This window comes from Lonchura striata, chromosome 8 (genome assembly GCF_050655825.1).
Source record: "Lonchura striata isolate lonStrDom1 chromosome 8, ASM5065582v1, whole genome shotgun sequence".
NCBI classification, from domain to species: domain Eukaryota; kingdom Metazoa; phylum Chordata; class Aves; order Passeriformes; family Estrildidae; genus Lonchura; species Lonchura striata.
The window spans coordinates 27,849,043-27,873,146 of NC_140710.1; the positions used below are offsets into that span (position 1 = coordinate 27,849,043).

Below are 24,104 nucleotides of genomic sequence, written 5' to 3' on the forward strand. Positions count from 1 at the left end.
TGAGAACATTTTCTGTTCTTTCTTTCTCTTTATGTGATAGACAAATTTCAGCTGCTTAGAAGAAACATTAGACTAGAGAGGCAAAAGTTATCTAATTACTATTATATAATTGGATATTTATATAGTTACATTTTCAATTATAAAATTATGATTGTACAATTATGTTATTCCACTTTTTAAATTGATACAAATACGATAAAATGTTTTATTGTTTTGTATCTATGGCTATCAAGTACCACAGAAACATTTGCCTTTACAGAACATTAATATTTTAGGGAAAATTATTTAGTCAGAAAAGATATTACAGAAAGACAAGTAATTTGCCCAGATTCCCTACCATGAAGTAAAAATGCCTGGTACTCAGTACTAAGCATCTAGCTCAAAAACTCTACCAGTATTGTGCAAATGGTACTGAAACTGTACCTTCCTATAGCCAGAAGTTAAATTCTTAGAAATAATATATTCAGTAAATTCTTATTTATTATTTACTATTCCTTACTTTAATATTTCTTTTTCAATCATAGGATTCACCTCTGCTTTTTTGAACACTTGGTGGAATGGTTTGCAGAATCCTTGTCCAACTCCTATGCCTCTGTAGCTGCCAAGAAAGAAGAGCTGAATTCAATACTTATGCTGCATCTTATGTTGCATCAACAAAAGCAGGAGGAGATACAGAGCATCTGCAATGCTCGAGCTGGTATTGACATTTTTTTTGTATTGTGAGCATCACATGTCTTCATTTAGAGGTGGTCCTAAGTGGGCCAAAATCTGTTTCAGCAGTAGTTGACTCTGTAATAGAGGACAACAGAAAGCAGTTCACTGTCTATGAATTCCCAGTATATTGTATTAGATCTTTTTTAAATGACATTTCTTTTCTATAGCTCTTCCTGGTTTATACTGTTATTTTTGGAAAAATAGACGGCAGTGCATTGATTAACAACTGGGAAGACATTAAAATTCTGTTGAAGAAGATGTTAAAATTCTATTGTAAATGTTTGTGAATTCTCATCCACCTTGAAATTATTTAACAAGAGTTTGTGGTGTAAAAAAAACTATTTAAAAAGTGTTGCAGAAAAAGAAATTAGCAAGTTGAGAGAGCCAAATATCAGGGCCAAGCTTCTGAAAACATGAGAAGGAGGATTTAACTCTGTGAAATATCACTGAGCAGCTACAGAGCATCCTCTAATGAAAACCCTTTTTGCATAGGAAGTGTCAGGTTTTTATGGTGAGAAAGAAAATATTTTAGACAGGTTTGTTGGTCTTGAATACATAAGTTTAAAATTCTTCTTTTGAAGAACAGGCAAATAATTTTTCAATTTCCCTTTTTCTGCAGAGAGGACAGATGCTTCTTCTGGTAGCTTTCTTGAGACGATTGGCTGGCTCTTGATTTATACAGCTATCATTCCAGAAGAGAGACCAACACTGATTTTCTTATTTCCCTTACAAAACCAGGAAAAGTGTATTTTCCATTGAAAAATGCTACCTTTAGTTTTGTTACAAGACTGAGAACAGAGGGATAATGGAGATGTCAGCAATGACCAAAAATAAAGGAAAAGGAATGCTTAGAGCAAACAAGAGACATTTGTGGTTTGAATGGATTAGGAGCTGTTAAGGATATATGTCTTTCACAGGAGAAAAGTCAAAGCAACCAAATTGAATGTATTTAATCTGTGTGTTTTAGCTATTATGAGGTCTGGCTTTGTTTATTTTGCTGCTGCTGCTGATCATGGGTTAACTGAGCATTGTGATAGTTCACAGCAAAGAGGAAATAATGTCTCTATTATAAACTTCTTTTCTTCTCAGAGGAGCTGTCACTTCACAAAGAGCACCTTGAGCGCCACCGTGCAGTGCTGGCAGAAGGCCTGAAAAAGGAGAAGGCTGAATTCCTCCGATTTTCAGACCACCTAAATAACCTCAACACAAACTTTCATTCCCGAGTCCATAACTTGGAGTATGACTTGCTCCACGCTCCTGTGACTGACGAGTAAGTGTGCCACTGCTGTTCCTGTAAGTCTCCCTAGTTAAATACTCCTGATTGCTGTCTGAGATGTTTATGGTTTGCATTCTGAACTTGTTTTATATGTCATTGCTCTTCAATGAAGACTACTTCATAAAAGTTGAAAACATGTAAAGAATTTCATTCTCTTTCCCTGATTAAATTAAAATCAGGACTGAACACATGGAGATTTTAGTCTCCTTTCAAATTGCTGGCACTCTTTAAGTAGAAAAGATGTTTCATCTGTTTAGATTTTATCTGAACATGCACAGTAATATCAGTTGACTAATTGTTTTTGAAGAAAAATGCCCAATAGTGTCAGCTCTTGCTGATACCTTCCATGGGTTCATCCAAATCATCCCAGATTGGGGAGTTGCTTAGAGAGTCATAAATCACTTTTGAATCCTCAATATTTGCCATGTCTTTACACCCAGCAGTTGCTGAATCATCATGTGTGTTCCTCTTCAGACATGTTTCCCTGTCTTTTATTATTTGCTGTTAGGTCAGCTTCTTCCAGCAGGAATCTGGAATCAGAGCTCCACAACCATCTGGAATCGATAAGAGTTACTGTGAGGAGTTACCAGCAGCACTTGGAGCAAGCTTTAGGAAAATTAAGGGATTCAAACGTGGGTTTTCTCAAAAGTTGCAGGTATATAGATTTCATGGAAGTGTTGTTTATAAATGGTGATCTAGTTCTGGGAATCAGTGTTTGTTGCATAGGCAGAACAGTAAAAGTAAAGTTTATTTTGTTATTCATCTAGTTTCCTATTTAAAAAAAGAAATGTATCTTGTTAAACCACAATTATTGTGCTGTTTTCATCACGTTTGTGTTGTTCCAGGGCTGTTTAGCTGGAATGGTCTTGGAGTAAAATGACTGTCAGCCAATTGTTTATATGTCTGCTTTCAGATTATTTTCAGAGAGTGGTGACTTTGCATCTGAGGAGGTAAAGTTTTTCAACGAGTGTCTTCAGGAAGAAAGTAAGCAAATTGACTCCTTTGAAAGTTCAATCAAGACAGATGTGGAGAAAATAAAATCGAGCTGCTTGGAGCAGGTATGCAGAATTACATTATTTAAAATTATGTTTTCTATTAACATATTTTATGTGATTTGCAGTCAGCCTGCTTTCAGATTAGAACTGTAAGTCTGTCCTGTTTGGCAATTACATGATGGAAAAAATTAGTAGAATGGCAAGTTCTATCAATTAAGTCTTAAAAAGTGAAAAATTATCTTGTCTTTTGTTTCTGACATTCTTAAAGGCTACTGAACTTTTCAAGCAGTCTGGAAAAAAGTTTGTTTCTCTGTCTCTGAGTCGAGCCTTTATGGAGAAGGTCCATCAGTATTTGAGAAAGCTACGACAGCAAATCAAATCAGAGGTACAAAGAGAAACATCAGAACTTTGCTTAAATTCAAGATAATAATTTTCTTTTATACCTTTGAGGAGATTTTGGCTGAATTCATAGTGGACAAATATTACCTAATTTTTTATGTTAATTTAAAACCCGCTTTCTGTCACTATCCACTGAAAAGTTTATTTTTAATACTGCTGCAACTGTGCTGGAACACTATGGCCTTGCAACACATTGTGTATGTACATCTGAATTCACCAATATTTTTGTGTGGTACAGCTGCTTTTGTCAATTACTGTTTTCATCTTCTCCTCTGGGGGTACTGGGGATTTTTAACCAGTTTTTATCAGTGGTTCTAATGGTTTGAAAGTGGAACCTCTGAAATTCCTGTGAATGGGGACTTCTCCTGTTTCTTAAAGTTTGCTTCTGCTTTAGGTAGCGAATTCCAGTTTTCAGTCAATCACATTAAAGTCTTACCTGGAAAAGCTCCAGCAGAAGAGAGATGCTTATGTTCATTCTACTGCAGATAAAGAAGTAACTTCTAATCAGCATGACATGGTATTTAATTTGACTTGTTATTGTTATTAATTTGGTATAAACTAATATTTTGGAGAAAGATTTATGTTTCTTCATATTTGGGGCTGGGCAGAAACACAGAATTTTTGCTCAGAAAGGTCCTTGTCCTGGATTCAGCTGGGATAGAGTTAATTTCTTCTCAGTAGCTGTTACAGTGCTGTGTTTTGGATTCAGAATGAGAATAGTGTTGGTAACTCAGGTTTTGCTAAGTCCTGTCTATCCAAAGTCAAGGACCTTTTTTTTTTCTTGTCTCCTGCTCCATCACTGAGGAGGTTCACAAAAGAAACAGGGAGGGAATATAGCTGAGACAGGTGACCCAAATTGGCCAAAAAAGGGATATTCTTACCCATGGAATGTCAGGTACAGTCTGTAAACTGGGAGAGTCATCTGGAAGGGCCAGTCTGAGTTCAAGGAGGGGAGTCTGGCAGTGGTCAGCAGGTGGCGAGCAGTGGTATTGTGCATCACTTGTTTTTCACTTTTTACTATCTTCATTATTATTTACTATTATCATTGTATTTCACTTTACTTTCAATTATTAAACTGTTCTTACCTCAACATAAAAGCTTTCCTTTGATTCTCAGATTCTCCTCCCCATTCCACCAGGGCATGGAGGGAGAGAAGGAGGGTTGAGCTGTGTGATGCTTCATTTCCAGCTGGGTTTAAAACCACAACAAGTCCTTTTTGGACAGTCAGTACTTGTTTTCCTGTTTGCCAAACCAAAACCTCAGCCTCCTTTACAATCTCATTGCTTCCATATATGTGTACATAAACTGGTGACAGAACAAAGGCAAATAATATTGTTTGCAAGAGTCAGCATATTTGAAAAGGTTAGAACAGTCAGTTTAGTAAATACCATCTGTATTATCATATCTTTTAGCCTTTAACTTCTGAAGAGTTGTATGCTTCTGCCAAAGAGGTGTTGGAAGAGCTGAAAAAGAGGAGCAAGTATCTTGACTGCTTTGTAGTAAAACCAAAGTTGCCACATGCCACTGTAAGATAATACTCACATTCTCTGTATTTTATTTAATGTTGAGAGAGTTTTCATATGTACATGCTTTAATGGGTTTTCAGAATTTGTGCTTTGAATTCTCAAATGAAAAAAGAATCTGCATTATGCTGAGACGTCAAAGACACTGTAACATTAGGACAGCCTTTTTAAGAGGCTGAGTAAATCAGCAAGTTTACAAAATGCTGAAGAGACACATGGCATTGCAATGACTTGCTCGGTTTTTCACAAATGTTTGTTTTCAAGGTGTAGCAGTATTCAGAGGTACGTATTTCACAGGTTTCTTTAAATTATTTTTTTTTAAATCCCAAATGTGTCCTGAATGAATTTTGTTTTTATCAAGTGGGTTGTGTTTTCTTTCCTCCCTTTTCTGGAAAGTCTGTCTTTATTTTCTAATGTCAGTGGACCATTGTTTTAAGAGTATATCCTTAAATACGGTTTATGATGATTATGAGCATCTACTCTTAACTGCTTTGAAGCGTTTTAAAGCTGAATAGCTGTAACAATATTGCTGTTAGAATGACAAAAAAAATTTATTTCAGCCTGTGAAACAAGATATTATCTGTTTAGAAAATCTGCTCTAGTAGTCAGTTATTACATGGAATGCTTTCACCAACTGCCTGCTATGGTCTACAGGGCTTCATTTTTCTTCCCATTTCAGGAGGCCTTCACCACTCCTGGCACAGGTGGGAAATTGCAAAAGGAGTTCACCACTCCTGATGTGAATGGGAGGTTACAAGATTTCATTGCTCCTGCTGTTCCAAAAGAGAGTCTCAGAGATGAGAGCAAAAGGATGGTGATGGGACTGGATCCTGACAAATTCCCTTTGTTAAATCCAAGCGGAACGGATACATCAATATTCAATGATTTGGCAATAAAAGTTATTGAAAATTTAGCTGGGTAAGTACTTGTTTGCTTAAAGGTTTTTTTCTGTCCAAGTCATTATTTATATTTTCTTTGCCCAGAACTAGTGAATAGACTGGTCATAGGTAATACTACTAGATATTTTCTAATCAGTCTAAGTTTAAAAATTAATCTAGCTGAGACTGCTTTCTCTTTAAAACCAATATTTCTCATAGCCAAAAATAGCCCTTTGTGAGTGACATCTAGTATACAATGATAAATTTTAGGTATTTAATTATCTTCTAGAGCCTTATTTTACTTAAAGGTGATTACCTGCTCCATAGTTGACTGAATATAAAGTGTAAAATGAAGAGTGTGACAAATGTTTGATTTGTAAATAGTATTTAATGTAGTTTTGGTTGTAGAAAATCCAAAATTCCAGTTAAACAATCAGTCCTATGAAATTACTTCTATATACACTGTCAGTTGTAAAAGTTACCCTAGCTGTTAAATATGGTCTCAGAAATTTAACTCAGCACATGATAGGGATAGAGAACTTTCCTAGTTTGCTATATAATATAGTATAGAACATAAAATGGCAGGATATGCAGTAGTACTTAGCTTTTTTTTTTTTTTTCTTTTCAGATTTGATCCATCAAAAAAATACCAAGACCTAAATTGGGGGAAAAAGAATCCAGGTGTGCCTGTATTTCTTTTAATACTTTCTTTTCATCTAAATTGTAGTTCCTGACATTTTATGCACAGGTCTAGCATGGTCCAGGCCAGTGACTTCTATGCTAGGAACTCTGAAATAGTTGTGCTTCTCAGCTCTTTCCCTGGACATCTTTACTTAGATAAAGATGCTTTTGGGCTCCTAAAGCAATGAAAACTGCAGAATGAGATAATAATGTTATAAAGAGTCCCTGTGTTTGTGATAGCAGAAGGGAGATGGTGTTGAGAAAAGAAGCAGAGCAGAAATCATGATGTATATAGGGAATCAGGGATCCTTCTCACACTGTATCATCTATTCAAAGGTGAGAAAAAGATAACCCCAGATGCTCCCTACCTAGTGTTCCCATTTCCTTATCTCTCTTCTGCAGACCTTGACTCTCCCAGCCATTTCCGAAGCTACCCTCAATCTCTTCCACATGTGCAAGTCCCCATGACCACCAATACTATGAATGCAGCCCATTTATTCTCCTTCTTCACCTGCCTCCAATCTGCTTAAAATCTCCTCCATTTACCATGAATTTTCTGTGACATTCCTGACTCATGCTCCAGCAACCTTTACAGCTGTTGCCACTTCTGGGTTACTTCAGGCCTGTCTGACAGAAATTATTGTTCCTGTAGTTGTCCCCTCCGTATTGTTAGGAAATGTTATAGAAATAAGAATGCAAAATATATATACTCATAAAAAGCACTTCAGTTGGCATTTAGGCAATATTCTTCTTTCCTTGTTAACTATAAGCAGTTCTTCCCCCAGTAAAGAAGAAGTTATCTGATGCATATTCTCAGAAGTCTACTAGCAAGAGGTCATCTCGGGATGAAACCAAGCGAAAAAAAAGGTGAGACCCCTAAAAGGAGGAATTCCACTTCAGAAATTCCTATGCAAAAATTTCCCTAAACTTTGTCTGTTCATTGAAAGATTCTTACTGCTTATTTGTATAGCCTTCTTTCCATCTACTGCTTATCAATTGGAATCTCTTACCTGTTAATGTCCACATGATCAGCTTTGTGGGTTTTTTCCCCCCTACATTTTGACTGGAAAAATATTTTTTTTTCTCCTTCATCTGCTGCTGTTTTGTATTTTGAAGTTGTTGAAATATAGACTAACCCTTAAATCAATGTGGCTTAATTTTGTGTCTAAATAGTTTGTCTTCAGCTTAGTCCACAGATTGATGAATTGAGCTACTGTAATAGTGAAAGCAACAAAAAAATCTTTGAACAATGGAGAGTTTAGAAGAGAATTCTGAGAATCTTTTTCCATCAAAATACTACCTTTGTATTGTCCTGGTTTGGGAATGGTATTCCAAATTTTGTACTCCTAACAAAACACTCCAAACTGTGCACTGCTTGCTCCCTCCCCTTTCCCAGCAGCAGCTGGAGGGGAAAATCAGAGGCACAAAAGGTGAAGATAAAGTTGAGATAAGAACAATTTACTAGAAACAGCAATGAGATTAAAAAAACCTAATAGTAACAGCAGCAATGTTAATAGCAAAGTGCACAAGAGAGGCAAGTGGTTCACATGTGAATGCTCAGAGGAAACCCCTGAGACTGCCACCACATTCCCCAACAGCAGAGACCCTTCCAACCACCCCCACAATGATGAGAGGTGGTAAGAATAACCTCCAGGTCCTGGCCACTGGCTACTGCAGAAATTAACCCTGTCCTGGCCACAACCAGAGCAGATAGAATACTAGTTATAGAGTTAGGTTTTTTCTAATTTTTCTTCAGTTTCATGTCTGTCATATGACTGACTAGCTCAAATCATCAGCCAGAGAAGGAAAACACTTGGGCATAGTTACAAACTAACATTTTTCCTTTCCAGTGACAAAGGCAGACAATCTCTTACCAAGGAGGAAAGATCCCAGATATTTGGAAAGAAGCCTACAAAGTCTGAGTAAGTCGTATAATTCCAGGACTAGAAGTTAATCTGTAAAAACCCTCTATGTATGTATCTGTGTATCTGTCTATCATTGTGACCTATAGAGTTCACCATTGAATTTTGAATTTAGACTTGTGATTTATAGGTCAAAGTACTTCCAGAACACTTCCTTTTTGCAGTGTAATAATAGTGAAGATGTAAGACATCTGGTTCATTCTGTCTGATGTCTGAAGTGGGGGTCTTACTCGAGCCATTCTGTACATTTATGAATGGGTGGAAAATGCAAAATAGCCTCTTTTTCAATTATTTTCACACCTAAGAAGACAAATAAATTTTATGTCTTCATTCTTGTACTCAGTATTCCATTAATGGGAATAAACAAGGAGCAAACAGGTTCAATTCCTCTTCTGTAAGAAAAGTTTCATATTGTTGATATGTGCACTTGTAGTCTGTAGAACCAAGATATTTGGTACATGCCATACAGAACTATTCAAATTAATGCTTAAGATGTTTAAGCATTTGGGAATTTTATTCCATATTGTGTTTCAAAATAATTCCAGCAAACAGCTAGATCCACTGTGAAATATTTTTGCTTTATCTAAAATGCATGGTAAGGTCTTTGGGCACAGGAATTTGGCTAAGTTTGCTTTTTTGTGACAGTGACGTGGCAGTGCTCTCCAGTGAGCAATTACAATAGCCCCTTATCCTGGCTGCATCTGAAGAGAATCTGTGCTAATGTGGGAGAAGGTTCTTAGGCATTCTGAAAAATGTACTAAAATTAACCTGAACAAAATACTTGAAAAATAGTGAATATTGCCAATGTGATCATTTAACAGTGTGATAATATTTTAAAATTGTAAATGTGTTTTGGTTTTCAGTACTTTTAAGGGGATTATTATGAATATTCTTTGGAGTGGTAACAACACCTTGCTCTGCCTTGGTGAGGTAAGGAAATGTCATTTTCTTTAGTCAATTTTACTTTCATAGGTGTACTCCCGTGTCAGAGAAATAATTTGATTCTTTCAATATTTGGCAGACTGTCCAAAAATTTTCCTTTCTTCTCCTACTGTTACATACCTAGATGTGACATGTTTAAATGTGTTATCAACATTTTTTATGGTTTATCTTTCCCTTATGCAGGAGTTCTATGGAGAAAAGAAGAATCCTCATATGGGAATGTTTGAAGATCTGCCAGACACATTTGAACACTGGGCAGAAATGCTCAGGGTGAAACTCCTGTCATACCAAAAGCAGATAGATGATTACTACGATTTCTGTCTTAGAGGTAAATTCATTCAGTTAAGACTTACATTTTCTTATGTATGTAATTTTTCAGTATAGAAGCTGAAAATTGCAGTGACCAAGAATTATATCATTGTCGTAATCCATCACACTCAGTGGAAAAACTCTAGTTGACTTTACTGGCAATTGAGCCAAAGTCACATTTTTGAGCAGGTGTATGTTTCTCAAAGCATTGCACCTAGAAAAAGGAATGTCAGGGACACAATCTCTGTCAGAGGAAATTCCAGGCTGTTTGTATCACATGCACACCTTGTCTTTTCCAAAAAGAATTTCAGGATCAGCTGAAGTGGTTTGAGGAGGAGCTCTCTTCTGTTTCCCAACTGGTCGTGGAAAGTCTTTTAAAAGAACATGAGCAGAAGCTCAGCTCTTGTACTGGTCATATTCAACATCTCTTCAATAGGCAGCTGAAAGACTGGGGGGATTTGAAGGTATGTATATACTGGAATGCTTTGTAGTGTAACCCATGGTAAGTGCATCAGATTGAGAAAATGTTGGTTTTCTCATTCTCACTGTTTGCTTCATCACTCTCTGCTGAGCTGATCACAGATAGAGTTTTCTGTATTTGCAGTTAGCCTGCTTAGTTCACCTGGAAGCTTTGTAGTTTGTGGAACTCTGTCCCTTCTCTCCCAGCTTCCAGCACTGGGCTGCCTCTTTCTCATCTCAGCTCTGCCTGTCATCTTAGACTTGACTGTCAGCTCTGTGAGGGCTGTGACCCTGTAGTATGGCCAGACAGATCCTACTGTATAGCTGCTCTCCTTTCTAAGAACTGTGATATAAGGATAATGAAATACTGTATTTACCATCATTCATAAAAGAGGCATATTTTATCAAGTAATATCAGAACTGAGAACAGAATTGTAATGGAGATTACACAGAAAATGCTGGAGTGTCTTGAGAGTGTCTGAGTATTAAAAATTAGATAAAAATTACAAATATAGAGATATTTTGTATATTTACTTACCATGTGGTAGAAGAGATGATTTTTTGTTGAAAATAAATCCCAAAGTGAGACCAGAGGCCAGCAGAGAGGCAATTTGATGCATCTTGCACTGCAAAGCTTATATCCAGACAGCCAAGAAGTAGCTCCATTTTCCCTGTGTTTCTGAATACCTTTATAGAAAATGTTTGTGGTTTACTCCTTCCTTTTTATGACTCACAGTATATTCTTTACTGAAGGCATTTCTTTCTTACATATTCTCTTAAAGACTGTGCACAGGAGAAAATTACATTACTCCCTAGGACACCCAAATAACTCCCTTCAGTTGGAGGTTTTGTGCCAAGAGGAAATAAAAAGGCAAAAAGATCAAACTGATGGGGTTCACCTCAATACAAAGATGCTGCAGGTAATTGTAAAGCCCTTGGCTAATGTAAACTTAAATATTGCATTTGAAAAGGAGGGTGTATTTTGGATACATTTTTCCTCCACACAAAGGAAACTTGAATTTTTTTTTTTCAGTTTTAAGCAATCCTGTTCATATATTGCTACATTTTAAGTGGTGTATTGTCAGCATTAGACATAAATATATCTGCACACATACAGCTGCTTAGATACATTGTGGAACTTACTGATATTTTATATAATTCATAGAACCTGCTGGCTGTGAGTTTAATGGTGTGTAGGAGTATTGGCTGTGGTGGTGACATCTTCTGGTTAGTTCTCTTACTTCCAGACAACAGATGCCTGGAAGGGTTTCTTCTCTGTGTATTTCATTAGTGAAGATAATGACACTTTTGTACATAAGATTAAGAACTGAAATAAGCTGAATTTACAGGAGAGATTCAGGAATCAAAATACTTTACCCCCTTCGCCCCCTGGGTTAATTGAAGGTCGGTTCCCCAGCATTAAAACCTCTTGTTTAGTTCACTCAGGCCACTTACTCCAAATTCTACACTGTCTGCAGAGTACTGATATTTTTCATTCCAAAGTAGTAACTCCTACTCTTAGCTCTACATACAGACACAGAAACACCCTGATTGAGAGTAACACCTGGGCTAAGCACCCAAGTACCTGAATTCCAAAATTATCTTCTCTTTGGCTAGAAGCTGGTTTTATCACATTTAACCCAACTGTGTAATTGCTAGGTACCTATACCCAAAACTCTACAGTTTTATGATCTTTATATAATCAGGCAATGTTAAGAATACTGCAGTGACACTTTGAGACCCTTTTATGTGCAACTTTGAACCTAATGTCTGTTATCTGCAGCTGCTGTGGAATGCCAGGTTTTGATATATGTGTAGTCTTTCATAGCCAAGTTAAAAGGAGATGAGATCCAATTATCAAAGGAATTCCTCTCACTTGTCTCCAATGTTGCAACAGGATTGTGTTGCTGAGTGTGCTCAGAGCTTTTTTTCTGCACTGGCTGCCCTCACTGAAAAGCTCCTCTTGGAACTAGATGAAATCATCACTGTTGATGATGTAAAAGTAGCAGGTAAGAAAAGAAGAGATTGCTTGTTCAGAACTCCTCTCCCTTATCAAAGATTGCAGCAGTGTGTCCCTAGGAATAGGAGGCTTTGATATACTATAAATTTTAAATTAAGAAATTTGCATAATAAAGCATGCAAAGCTATTTCTTGAGTGTGTAGAGCATTGAGCTGCACAATTACTCCAAACCAGCTGTATTCCTGATATTGTTTTGTTTCTGCTGAACATATCCTCTATTACCTCCCAGGAGCTGAAATACCTACAGAGAAGATGCCAACTTTAATGTGTCATAAACAAACTGGACTTCCTCTAGGAACCTCCAGAGTTCAACAGTTAGTCAAACGAGGAAGGAGGTAATATTTGGAGATACCAAACACTGATCTAATTCCTCTGCTCTGAACTGATAACAGGCCCTGTCCTCGTAGTTTTTTGCTGCACTCATTGAAACTGCTGCTCATCATTAGTAATGTCATTGAACTAGTAATGGGGTAGTGGTAGTTTGATTGGGTAATAATTTTAAAGAAAGAATTGCAATAGATCCAAATAAATATAGTATTGTAAAACAATAAAAAAGTATTGTAAAACCCCATGTCAATGCTATTGCTATGCCACTTGTTTGTCACTAGTTATCAATTCATTACATTCAGATATGTGAATACTCTGTGTATTGTCTTTCAGAAGAAATTAGTTCTATGCTGTGGGGAGAACCTGATGCTTTAAAAGAACAGGTGGTTGTAGTAAACAAAGATGTTTTTAGGGTAAACCTTTTGTGGGAAAAAAACCCCAACATTGATCTTTGGCACCTTAGTACAAGTAGTGTGAATTAGTATGATCTGTTCTCTTTTCTAACTTCTTTTCTCATGTGTTTGTTTTGGTTGGTTTGGTTTTTCATAGGACTTGGCCAGGAATACCCGAGACTACTGTTCCTGACACTCCAGAGTATGTTCTTTGCAGAGGAACTGCATCAGTTTCAACAGCTAAGACTACCCTGAGCCATCTGGCAGTGGTGGATGCAAGACAGGCTGCATATAAGGTGGGTCTGTGGGGAAGGACTTCAGTGGGCTGCTGCTGTTTTGGTTTCTTAAGAAGACAATTATGAAATCTTAGTTGTGTGTGTAAGTTTTTAACGTACACAGTGTTTGCTGGTCTTAAGGCCCTATTATCCATGTGTAGGAATCCTTTCTGGTGTCCATTTCTCTGTAATGCTGTCAGAGGCAGACAGGGTTGGTTCCTCATGGAGTCTTCTCATTCAGAGATATGACAAAGAGGAATTGTTTCAGCAGAGAAGCATGGATGGTGTCAGAAACAGGACACTGCATTTTGGCAGCATCATAGTTCCAAAAGCAGTTGTGCCGTTTCAGTCCTACTTGTTTTCACTCACCTTTCTTTCTGAAGCCTTTAGCTCCAGCCTTAGATCACAAAAGCTGATTTGCCCATAAAAGATGAAGAGCTGTAAAATATTTCATACCTTTCTTATATCCACAACTATCACAGATGGCTGTTTCCACCATCAGAAAGATTCCTCTTTCTTCACTGAGTCTGTTAAAAGAATGCAGACAACTCTGCCTCTGACTGGCACAGACAATGGTTCTCAAAACAGCAGTGCTTAGCAGTTAGGAGAATATTTTTATGTTAAATCACTTGGAGATGCCTTTATGCATCTGACCTGGAAGTAATTGTACTCCCACTGAACTAAATTAACTTTTTAAAAAATACCTGCTTTTAATAGGGGAATGTAAAATATACTGTCAATGATGGCAAATGCCATCAAAACAATCCATTTGTGTGTGTGTGTTTTATGTATCTAGTTCTGGTGCCCAGGAACCTGATTATAGCAAAGATTTGAAGGGAATGTGGTTGTTTGGATACAAATGGTTGGATAAAAGGATTGGATATAGAATGCATGCATGCCACAGGAGTATTTTCCTGTGTGTTGCATTAAGAAATAGAGTACTTTATGTTTTGGAGCATGGACTCTCCAAGAATATTAAAGTGCCTTGAGGTTTTTATGGTAGTCTGTAAGTTTCTGTCTAGAGGAAATTACTTTTTAGCAGTTTTGTAATAGTTCAGTTCATACTTTTGAGTTAAGAAGTTCCAGCAAGAGCCCGAGTGTATCCTGTGTTTTCCTGAGAGAATGCAACTCCCTTCTCTTAGGAACTAATGCAAATAAGATAAAGGTCTTGCATTTTAGCAAAATTTAAATACTGCTGTAATTTAATTTCGGAAGTCTTTAAAAGGAACACAGGTAGTATTTAATTATTCATATTAGTTCTATTGTCAGAGGCATGGCCTCTATGCAGTCTCCTGGCACAATGGATCAGGACCTGGATTTAGGCAAATAAAATTATATTTTGTCAGTACTAATTTTGTCTTTAATTGTTGGGGTTTTTTAATACAGAAATACAAAAGTAAAGTTGAACAGATGTTTGCCCAGATCAAGGAAGAAAGTGCAGCTCAGCTGCTGGCAATTCAGCGTTGGAGTGACTGGTGGGAAGAATCTGTTCGGAAGATAAAGCGACTCTACGTCTGAGTTCAGTCAAATTTTGCTGAGCTTTGTTGGCGTAAATTGACAAATTTGTATGAATGTCATTGATATTTTTTCTTTTATTAATCTGTTGCATTGAAAAAAAGCTACATTTTGCCTTTTTGTTTGTTTTGCCATGTTACCACTCATTTCCTCATATGCAGTCTTCAGACTACTACTATACTCATCTCCTTACATAACCACCTGGTTTGGCTTACAGTATCATCTGTTACCAGATGTGTTTGTGCACATGAATCCTCTGTGCAAGGGTACTTAATGCATATTTATTAGCAGAGGTTACAGAATTTTGCTGCAATTTTGCCCCTGGGAGCTGGTTTGGTCTGAAAACTCCCCAAGGCATGAAAGAGAACTATCCCTAACAAAGCACTTTTTTGTCAAGGGGCTGTGCCCAGGCACCTCTGCCTGGAGACCTCTGATTGGAGATGGCCAGCCTTGGTCTTGTCTTGGTATAACAAGCTTTGACTTGCCTACCCTTCCCATTCCTTGCCTCACCTCTTCTACCTTGTGTTTCCTATCCTTGCCTATCACTTTCTTTCCTTGCCTTGCCTTACCTGTTCCTCTCTTGCCTTGCCTTCCCCTCCTTTGCCATGCCCCTCTGTTACCCCTTACTTTTCTTGCCAAGCTTTGCTCCTCCCTTGCCCCACTCTTTCCTTTATCTTTTCCTGTTCCCTGCCTTATATTGACTCGCCCTTCTTATGCCTGGCCTTGCTTTTCTTTACCTTGCCCCTCTGCCTTACCCCTCCTTGCCCTTCCCTGCCTCTGTCTTTCCCCTCCCTTGCCTTGCCCCTCTTGTGTTTTCTCACCTTGCCTCTCCATTGTGTCACCTTGCTTTTTCTTGCCCATCCCTTGGTTTGCATTTGTTTTCCTTCCTTTGCCCATCCCTTAGCTTGCCCTTCCCTTGCCTTGCCTATCCTTGCCCCCCCCCATGACCCCTTTTGCCTTGCCTACCCTTGCCCCTCCCTTGCCTTAGATTCACTTTCCTTTCTTTGCCCATCCCATGCTCCACTCTTGCCTTACTCCATGCTTTCCCTTGTCTTTCCTTGCCTTGCCTACCCCTCCATTGCCCTTTCTTGCCTACCTCTCCCTAGCCTTGCTGTCATTTTCCTTTCATTGCCTGTCCCTTGCCTTGCTTTCTGTCTCCCTTGCCCCTTCTTTCCTCTACATTGCCTTGCCTTCCTTCCCCCTCTGCTGCCTTTTCCCTGCATCCATTACCCTGCCTTTGCTTTCCTTCGTCTATCTCTTGCCTTGCTGACCTCCTCCCTTTACTTTCTTTGCCTTGCCTTAACTTGCTCTTGCATTTCCCCTCCTTGCCTTTCATTGCCCCTCTGTTGCCTGCCCTTGCCTTGTTTTGCCCCTCCCTTGTTTGGCTTTTCCTTGCCTTGCCTTACCGTACCTGTCCATGGCATTGCCCCTCTCTGACCTTCCCTTGCCCCTTCTTTGCCTTATCCCTTCTTGCCTTGCCTTTCCCTTGCCTTGCATTCTTTGGACTTACTCCTTGTGGGTTTAGGTTTCTCAGTAAATTTCTTCCCACTGTTATCGGGGAGACCCTGGAAGGGGGAGGAGGTGGCTTTCTGAGTGAATATTCAGTGATCAAAACACAAAAGGAAGTGGCCAATGGCCCTGGCATTCCAGCGGAGTAGGTTTGGGAGTTTTGGCTGATGGATGGGCTCTTCCACTTGGGGTTCTTCAGGAGTTGTGACTTGGTGCTGTGAAAGGTCTGAGACTTCGGCTGCAGGTGAGTCCTTCCTTTGGCCGAGGGATCCATAGCAGTTGTATGGCTGCTGCCTGGAGCCGGGCAGTCTCAACCTCATCTCTTTCTGCACAGTAGCTCAGCACCCTGATGGAGCCCTGCCTACCTCCCCCAGCTTGTGCCTGCTGCAATGCCAAGAGCAGCTGCGCCCCTGTGAGTTTGCGGAAGGAGCAATTTTCTTCCTTCCCTCCCTGTGCCGGCTGTGAGAGGATCACTGCAGCTTCTGCCCCACCAGAACTGCCAGCTCTCCTGCCAGCTGCGATGGAACCATTGCAGCCTGTGCTTCCCAGAGTGTGCCAGCACGCCCTGCCGAGCGTAGTCATAACTACACTAAAGCAGGAAAATGTACTTAGCAGGTGGGAAGTTTCTGTTACCGTCTTCTTGTTATGTTGGGGTTTATTTCTAGTAAAGAACTGTTACTCCTTTTACTGTATTTTTGCCTGGATGCCCCATAATTGGGAAATTACAGTAATTTGGAGGGAGGGATCTTCTTTCCATTCCAGGAAGGTTCCTTTGTATTTCCTTGTCCTCCCTTTCCTTGCTCCCCTACCTGTCCCTTACCCGCCACTTACTTTGTTTTGCCCTTCCTTTGCCCCTCCCTTTACTCTTTCTTGCTCTGCCCCTGCCTTGCCTGTTTCTTTTCCTTTCCCCTTTCTTGCCTTGCACTTATTTGCCCCTCCTATGCTCCTCCTTTGCCTCTCCCTTTCCCATCTCTTGCTTGGCTTTTCCTTGCCTTGCCTTTTCCTTCCCTTGCATTGCTTTCCCTTGCCCCCTGCTTTGTCTGTTCCTTATCTTGCCCCTCCCTTGCCTGGCCCTCTGTTTCTTTACCTACCCCATCCTTGCCTTGCCTACATGTCCCTTGCCTTGCCTATCCCTCCCTTGACTTTCAGCAAGGAAATGCAAGGGAGGGGCAGGAAAGGAAAATGTAGACAATGGAGGGATAGGCAAGGCATGACAGGAGAGTTTTGGGGAAGGCTCCACTACCTCCTTGGACAGCCCATTCCAATATCTAATCACCAAGAAGAATTTATTTCTAATTAACAACCTAAGCCTCCCCTGTCACAGTTTAAGACTGTGTCCCGTTGTCCTATCACTGCTTGGGAACGGAGCCCAACACCCAACTGGCCACACTCTGCTGTCAGGGAGTTGTAAAGAGCATTAAAGTCACCCCTGAGCCTCCTCTTCCCCAGCTGAACAGCCCCATCTCACTCAGCCACTCTTCAAAAGACATACATGTCAGGTTCTTCATGAGTTTCACTGCCCCTCCCTGGATGTGCTCCAGCCCCTCCAGGTCTAGGCTGCTCTAGGCCCAGAAATGGTTGCTGTAGCTTTAAGGTGGGTCCAGAGAATGGGGGAGCCTTGGGGGTTTTTGATGTGCTTTATTCAAAGCCTCACTGCCCAGGCATCCATCGTGCCGTGCAGATTCTTTTTTTGCTTACTTAGCTTGGGTTTTGTTAGCTTAGGCAAGAAGTTGGTTTTCTTTCCTTTCCCTGGCCTTGGAGACAGCAGCAGCAATCCTTCTGTTTATTTCTGTAATGGGATGGTTTAATTGGTTTGGTTTTGGTTTTAGATCAGAGAGAACAATTGATGGGAGATTAATTGGCCAGGATAGGAGACGGGAACCAGCAGGAAGGCAAGGAAGGGGCTGCTCCATCCCAGCCCCAGAAAATCCAAGTGAACAAGATAAAGGACACCAAACCCACCAGCTTCATCTGCTGTGAAGAGGAGACCCATGCAAGATATTTACCAGATTCTCATCTGCTTTACCCAAGCTGCTGCATGAACCCTTTGGTATTTTTTCCATTCCCCAATACAGGAGACACCACAATTTTTTTCTCCCCACCACACTGCAGCCAACATTGTGGGTGTTTTTTTTTCTCTCCCTGGCATTTGGTTTTTCTTTTGTTCCAGTGTGGGTTGTGTGTATCAGGGGAGGGTAAGCTCTGACAATTCAATATTTAGCATTTATTCAATTTTTTTCTCCTGTGCTGAGCTATGTGGGCACTCTGTCAAGACCCCTGGACATGAACATCAGCCCACTTGCCAGAACTCACCCCACCAGTGTGCTGATGTCAGTTTGGAGGAGGTGTTTGGCACTGCCAGGGCAGCCTGAGTTGTAGGTGGTAGCAGTTGGGTCTGGGAGACATCCTGCATTGATTGGAATTTTAGGAGGTGGCAGCCTACTCAGGGCCACAGGGCCCTGGACACCAATTCTAGCCCTTTTCCATGGGAACAAAGCTCACCACCCCATTTTACTGATGTCAGTTTGCAGGAGGTGCTTGGCACTGCCAGGGCAGCCTGTGTTTTAGGTGGTGGCAGGTTGTGTGTGTGGCAAGGGGTAGGTCACAAATCGCTGTTATCTCATTTTCTGTTTGTGAACTACCACGAACAAAGATTTTCTATGAAGCAACTGCTTTGCCTCTGTCTCCAACTCGCTTTTTTGCTACTAATTGTTATTCCCAGCTGTGTGTAGTATTTTATCACCTTATTGAATTACATCGTCTTTAGTTCAGATCTTGGTTCTTACTTGTCATGATTTGTTCAATTCCAATTAGATCTTTCAAAATGATTACAGCGCTCACCTGGACAGGATATCCTCCACAAATATGAGAAAAATATTCCAAAACCTATTCCCGTACAGAAGCAGTTCAGAACTCAAGATGTAGGAGGACTGCAAAACTAACTTGATACTACTTTTGAGTGCCATTTTCTAAGCATTTCAACCAAGTTTTGTATAGCCAATGCTGATCCTGCTTAGGAGAGCATTAGCTGATACATTGTCAGAAGCCTTGCTGCAGTCAAGATTCCATAATTTGGTTTTGAGATGTTAATGTTTTTATTAATCTTATCATCCAAGGCCTGACAAATAATTTGCTTAATAATTTCTGCCAGTAATTTGGAAGATACAAAATTATGTCTGATACAAAATAAAGCTGATTGGCCTCTGATTCTCATCCTTTTCTGCTTTAGGGTAGGCAGTGTTTGCTTTTTGCTGGTCTCATGGAACTTCAGTATCTTTTCTGAGTTCTTGAAGAGAATTGCTAATAGCCTTCAGATTAGTTAACCATTTTTCTAAATGTGTTGTCTAAAATTGCAGATGATATTTGTAAGCCTCTTAAATAAATTCTTTCTTTCTGTAGTTTAGGTTTATTCGTGTATTGGTAGGTTTGGATGGTAGAGTTAATTCTCTTCACAGTGGGTGGTGTGGGTCTATGTTTTGGATTTGGACTATTCACTTCCCCTGTAAATCATCTGATTACAATGGTTCTTTTCCTTTTTGCCATGATCCAAATATTGTCATTCATTCTGTACCTTATGTCTCTTTTTTCCTACCTAGGCTTCCTGAACAAACTCTCCATTTCCAATAACCAGTTATGGCCATTTATTCATAACTCTGGTAATTAATAAAATGACTTTCATTATTAGCCACATTCACACACCAGTGTGCAGTGACTGGGTACAGTGTCAGGGATACTCTCTTCTTAATATTTCTCTATTGTAATAGTAAAATAATTTTCCTCCTCTGCCTGAATTCTTCTGCTTTCCCTATGCCTTTGTGGTTTATCTGAACTCATGGTGGGATAAAAGTAATCTGGAGGCAATTTAATTTACACCATTTATAGACAAATCATAAGAATTCTTAAATGGGAGCTGGCTTTTTTTCTTCTGTGAAATGCTCTCCTTTGCCTGCTTGTCTTGCCAACTTTGAGACAGGTTTTTTAATGACAGTTCAGCTCAAAAAAGACCATGTAACAAACAAACCTCTTGACCCCAGTGACAAGAAACCTAAAATCAATGCCCACATGGGCAGTCTGGCTGTGCCAGGGCCAACAGGACACAGCCCACTGGCTTTTATGCTAAAGTTGTTTTATGGAAGGCTGTGTCTTGGCATTCCTTAAGATTTTGCTGAACTTTAATTTATATGTAATTTGTTTCACACACAACTTGACAAGACAAGCTGTCGTAATTTAAACATATTTTATTTAAACATAAACAATAGTGATATTTGATTAAGCATAGATATTTACTTTTTAAATATTTGTTTAACCACACCAAACCACTGTCTATAAGCAAACACAATCTACCACTTGGCTAGACCAGGGTACAAAATCTGAAGGCAAGCTTAATTCATTTTTCCCAAAGCGTGCTACGATTTAAAGGTTGCTTCCATTGTCCTTCAGTTGTGGGTGAGGATTTTGACACGTTTCAGTGCCTGCTGGATGCTTTCTGACAGGTGGGAGAGAAGCATTTACCGAAATGAGTGTGGGCAGCAGCAGAGGGGAGGATTCTGCCCCTCTGCTCAGGTGAGACCCACCTGCCTCCAGCTGTGGGACAAGGACCTGTTGGAGTGGGCCCAGAGGTGGCACCAGCATGGTCAGGGGCACGGAGCACTTCTGCTGTGATAAAAGGCTGAGAGAGCTGGGATTGTTCAACCTGGAAAAGAGGAGGCTTTGGGGTGACCTCATGCTACCTGAAAGGGAACTTGCAGGGAGAATTTATTTACAACAACATACAGTTACAGGACGCAGAAGAATTGCTTACCACTAGAGAGCGGGGTTAGATTAGATATTAGGAATAAATTTCTCCCTGTGAGAGTGGTGAGGCCCTGCCACCGGGTGCACAGAGAACCTCCGGGCTGGCTCCATCCTCGGCGTGTCCAAAGCCAGGCTGGACGGAGCTCGAAGGAACCAGAGGAGCTGTGTGGCCACGGCACGAGAGCGAAACGAGATGCTCTTCTCCAACGCAATGACAGATGGTTCCATTCTGTAATTCTGCGTCCCAGAGGGGGCACTCCCACCACGGCGGGGAGCCGGGCCGGCCGGCGGAGCGCTGCCGCCGCCGTCCCTCCTCCGCTGCCGCCTGCCGCCGTGTCGGCCGTGCGCGCGCACCCGCCCGCCCCCGCGCCGCCGGAATGCGGGCGGCGCCGCGCCGGCCCTGAGGCGGCTGCGCGGCCCCGCCGGGCTGGAGCGGCGGCGGCGCGGCGAGGACGGCCCGGCGGCCGCGGTGAGACAGCGGGACGCTGCCCGCCGGGGCGAGCGAGGGGGAGGACGGGGAGCCGCCGGGCCAGCCCGCGTTGCGGTGGCAGTGCCCGCTGACCCGAGCTGGCTCCTGCGCTGGCCGCGGGCCCCCGGCGCGGCGGGCGCGGGGCGATGGTTCGGCTGCTCCGCGTTGTTGGGCGTTTGTCCGTGTGCCGGAGCTCCCTGCGCAGCGGCGCTCCGCGAGGAGAGGAGCTGGGGCGCAGTGCGGGATTTAAAAAATAAAGTTGTTTTCGTGGTCGGGAACGCGTTCATCTCCCTGCCTCCTCCACGGGAAAAGTGAAGTCACTTCCCAAGAGCCCGGACTAGCAAACTACAGCCCTCGGTCCGTGCCGTCTGCGTGCGTCAGTTTCGTCTGCTGGCGAAACTGACGCGTGTGTTTTGCTTTGGGGTGGTTGTCTTTTTCATCCTTTTTTTTTTTTCTGGCGGTTTGTTTTATTTCTGGTGTTTGTTTTGTTTTTTAAGCCCTCTTCCACTCTCCCCCGACCTGTAAGCTGGTACAAAATTCTGCTGTGTAGATAAGAGTACTTGAAAACCTGCTGATACCATCTGAAGCAGGGACGGCAGTGAAGGAAATGGACTTGGTGATTCTCCTCCTGTATAAGTTCCTGCAGTGGCGTGTCGTGTGTACTTTGCTCCTGCTGTCACTCTCTCAAAGCTGTGCTGCTACGTTTGCTGTGCTTGGTTTGATAGTGCTGTGAATAAGGCATATATCCTACCACATTTCACAGCTGTGTGCGTGTGGGTATCCATCCATTGTGTGCTTGAGAGGGGGATAAAAGATTTAAAATGTCAGCTCTTCTTTAAAACAGAGAAAAAACTAGTGACAATTAAGAAATAACTTGATTAGGTAAGCATTGTTTATCTCTCATAGTCAAGCTCCAGTCTCACAACCGTGTGGCTTTCCAGCTAAAACTTTCAGAAGGGCAGGTGTGCTTCCAGTTTCCAGAGAGATGTCTTGTTGAGGGTACAGGCAACATTTTGTTACTCCTGTAAATGCAAAGAAGGTACTGTAGCTTTATTTAAACAAACCTCTATGATACAGGCCAAATCCTGACTGCCTGTCAGACCAGCCTGGCTCCAGATTGCATGAAGGTTTACTTGGCTTATAAGGTTGGTTCTGCAAATTATGTCTCTGCCTAGGTTTTAAGTAGGATTGTAGCTAACTCTGTATGGGTTAGATGGTAATAATTATATGATTAATAACTTACTTTGTAGTTTAAACTTGAAACAACTATAAATACAGTTAAAAGTAAGCACAAATTGACTCCAGTGTTGTAAGAATGCTGCCAGGGAGTGTCCAGAGGAGAGGCAGCCCCAGCTGATGAACCCCAGAACTCAGTGAGTGACAGGGCCTTCCACTGCTTCCTTCTGTTTTAGGCAGAGGTGGAAAATCATGCTTGGTTAGTTTTGTTTTATTGATTTGATTTTTAAAATAACTGCTTTTTTTCCGAAAGTACTCTGGGCCTAGAACAGCTTATGAGAACTGTAAAAATTGTTCTGCAGTCTTTGCTTTAAAATGGTTACAATGAAAGGTATTGCTTTGTTAAAAATAGCATTCAGTTCTTTAAAAAGTGATTCACAGATTAAGTCATGGTGGTGTTAGTAAGGGGATTGCAGAAAGATCAAGTTTGTAATGTGCTCTCTTGTGTTCCTGGTGCACTCCCTAGCATGTCAAGAGAAGGAGCAGCGTTGTGGCTGCTCCTTCTCTTCTCTCATCAAAGGGACTTCCACAGTCAGGAAGTGAGTAAAAAGAACTAATCTGGTTAAAAATATGTACTTCTATTTCTTCTTTTTTTTTTTTTTTTTTTTTTGTTCCCTGAGGTACTCTGATTACAACAACTTCCTGACCCTGCTCACTTGCCTGGCCGTGTGGGCATTGCCTTAGTCCAGAGGAGGAAGCTGAGTGTTGGTAGGGGAGAGAGTGGAACAGTCACAGGTGGTATGATGGTCCTTAGCTGGCACCTGGCTTTATGGCCAGGGAGTGAATGGCAGAAGCCAGGGCTGCTAGAAGAAGCTACATTGTGGGTTTGACTGGCTTAAGCTACTTGTGGTGAAGGTAGCAGTGCTAGTAAGGGTGGTGGCTCTTTTTTTTTTTTTTTTTTTTCTGCCAGTACTGTCTTAGATTGATTATGAAGCCATGGTGTAATTTTTTATTGACTTTTGACAATATTAAATGGACTCAAGAGCCATCTGTGTGTCTGTGTTCTTCCATGGGCCCACAGAAATTGCTGTGGTTTTCTTCTCTCTCCTTTGCTCATCTGTTCAGCTCTCTGAACTTTTTGGTGAGTTCTTAATTTCAAGGAGTGATCTTGGCATTGTTAGGGGTTTTTGTAAATTTATTCTGCTCTAATTTAAAAATAATTATTGTATATTGCTATTACCTCTGCTGTAATAGGAAGGCTATTTCAAACTTGACTGACCTTAGTAATTACACACTTTCTGATTTCTAGTCTAGATTAATTTGTCATGGGATTATACTAATTTTATGCACCCCATGGACTGATAGGTTTTATTGGCACTCTTGATCTTGGTATTAAAAAAAAAATAGGCACTTTTAACAAAAAGGATGCAAATGTGTGGAAATACACCATGGAAGGTTTGTTTGCTCTTTGGGCCACCACCTACACTAATCATTCCTGTACTAATTCTCAGCTTCTCCCCATGAATTTT

General features: G+C 40.8%; 2 protein-coding genes and 1 long non-coding RNA gene across 15 annotated transcripts in view; 2 read left to right on the forward strand and 1 right to left on the reverse strand.

Moving 5' to 3' along the window:
* CCDC180 (coiled-coil domain containing 180) overlaps positions 1-20,289 on the forward strand; it is a 33,753-nt gene extending 13,464 nt beyond the window's left edge. For 11 of the 13 annotated variants that reach the window (XM_085586637.1, XM_085586642.1, XM_085586647.1 and 8 more), the window contains 19 exons: positions 525-697; positions 1,804-1,984; positions 2,499-2,645; positions 2,904-3,048; positions 3,254-3,370; positions 3,779-3,901; positions 4,797-4,910; positions 5,587-5,825; positions 6,414-6,466; positions 7,240-7,333; positions 8,317-8,388; positions 9,252-9,318; positions 9,514-9,658; positions 9,943-10,103; positions 10,881-11,018; positions 11,996-12,107; positions 12,348-12,453; positions 12,995-13,133; positions 14,499-20,289. In XM_085586637.1, coding sequence (XP_085442763.1) covers positions 525-697; positions 1,804-1,984; positions 2,499-2,645; positions 2,904-3,048; positions 3,254-3,370; positions 3,779-3,901; positions 4,797-4,910; positions 5,587-5,825; positions 6,414-6,466; positions 7,240-7,333; positions 8,317-8,388; positions 9,252-9,318; positions 9,514-9,658; positions 9,943-10,103; positions 10,881-11,018; positions 11,996-12,107; positions 12,348-12,453; positions 12,995-13,133; positions 14,499-14,630 — 2,458 coding nt within the window. In that variant the 3' untranslated portion in view covers positions 14,631-20,289. The remainder of the gene's footprint in view (positions 1-524; positions 698-1,803; positions 1,985-2,498; positions 2,646-2,903; positions 3,049-3,253; positions 3,371-3,778; positions 3,902-4,796; positions 4,911-5,586; positions 5,826-6,413; positions 6,467-7,239; positions 7,334-8,316; positions 8,389-9,251; positions 9,319-9,513; positions 9,659-9,942; positions 10,104-10,880; positions 11,019-11,995; positions 12,108-12,347; positions 12,454-12,994; positions 13,134-14,498) is intronic. The other 2 variants (XR_014957119.1, XM_085586641.1) reach the window with 2 other exon arrangements.
* Positions 20,290-20,356: 67 nt separating this feature from the next.
* LOC110478945 (uncharacterized) lies at positions 20,357-21,282 on the reverse strand. The gene is made up of 2 exons (XR_002466838.3): positions 20,938-21,282; positions 20,357-20,829 (listed from the first exon to the last, which is right to left on the reverse strand). It is a non-coding gene; the product is annotated as an uncharacterized LOC110478945 (long non-coding RNA).
* A 34-nt stretch (positions 21,283-21,316) lies between these two features.
* Positions 21,317-24,104, forward strand: part of RABGAP1L (RAB GTPase activating protein 1 like) — a 230,906-nt gene continuing 228,118 nt past the window's right edge. Inside the window, exon 1 of the mRNA XM_021546018.3 lies at positions 21,317-21,399. The gene's annotated coding sequence lies outside the window, so the exon portion shown is untranslated. The remainder of the gene's footprint in view (positions 21,400-24,104) is intronic.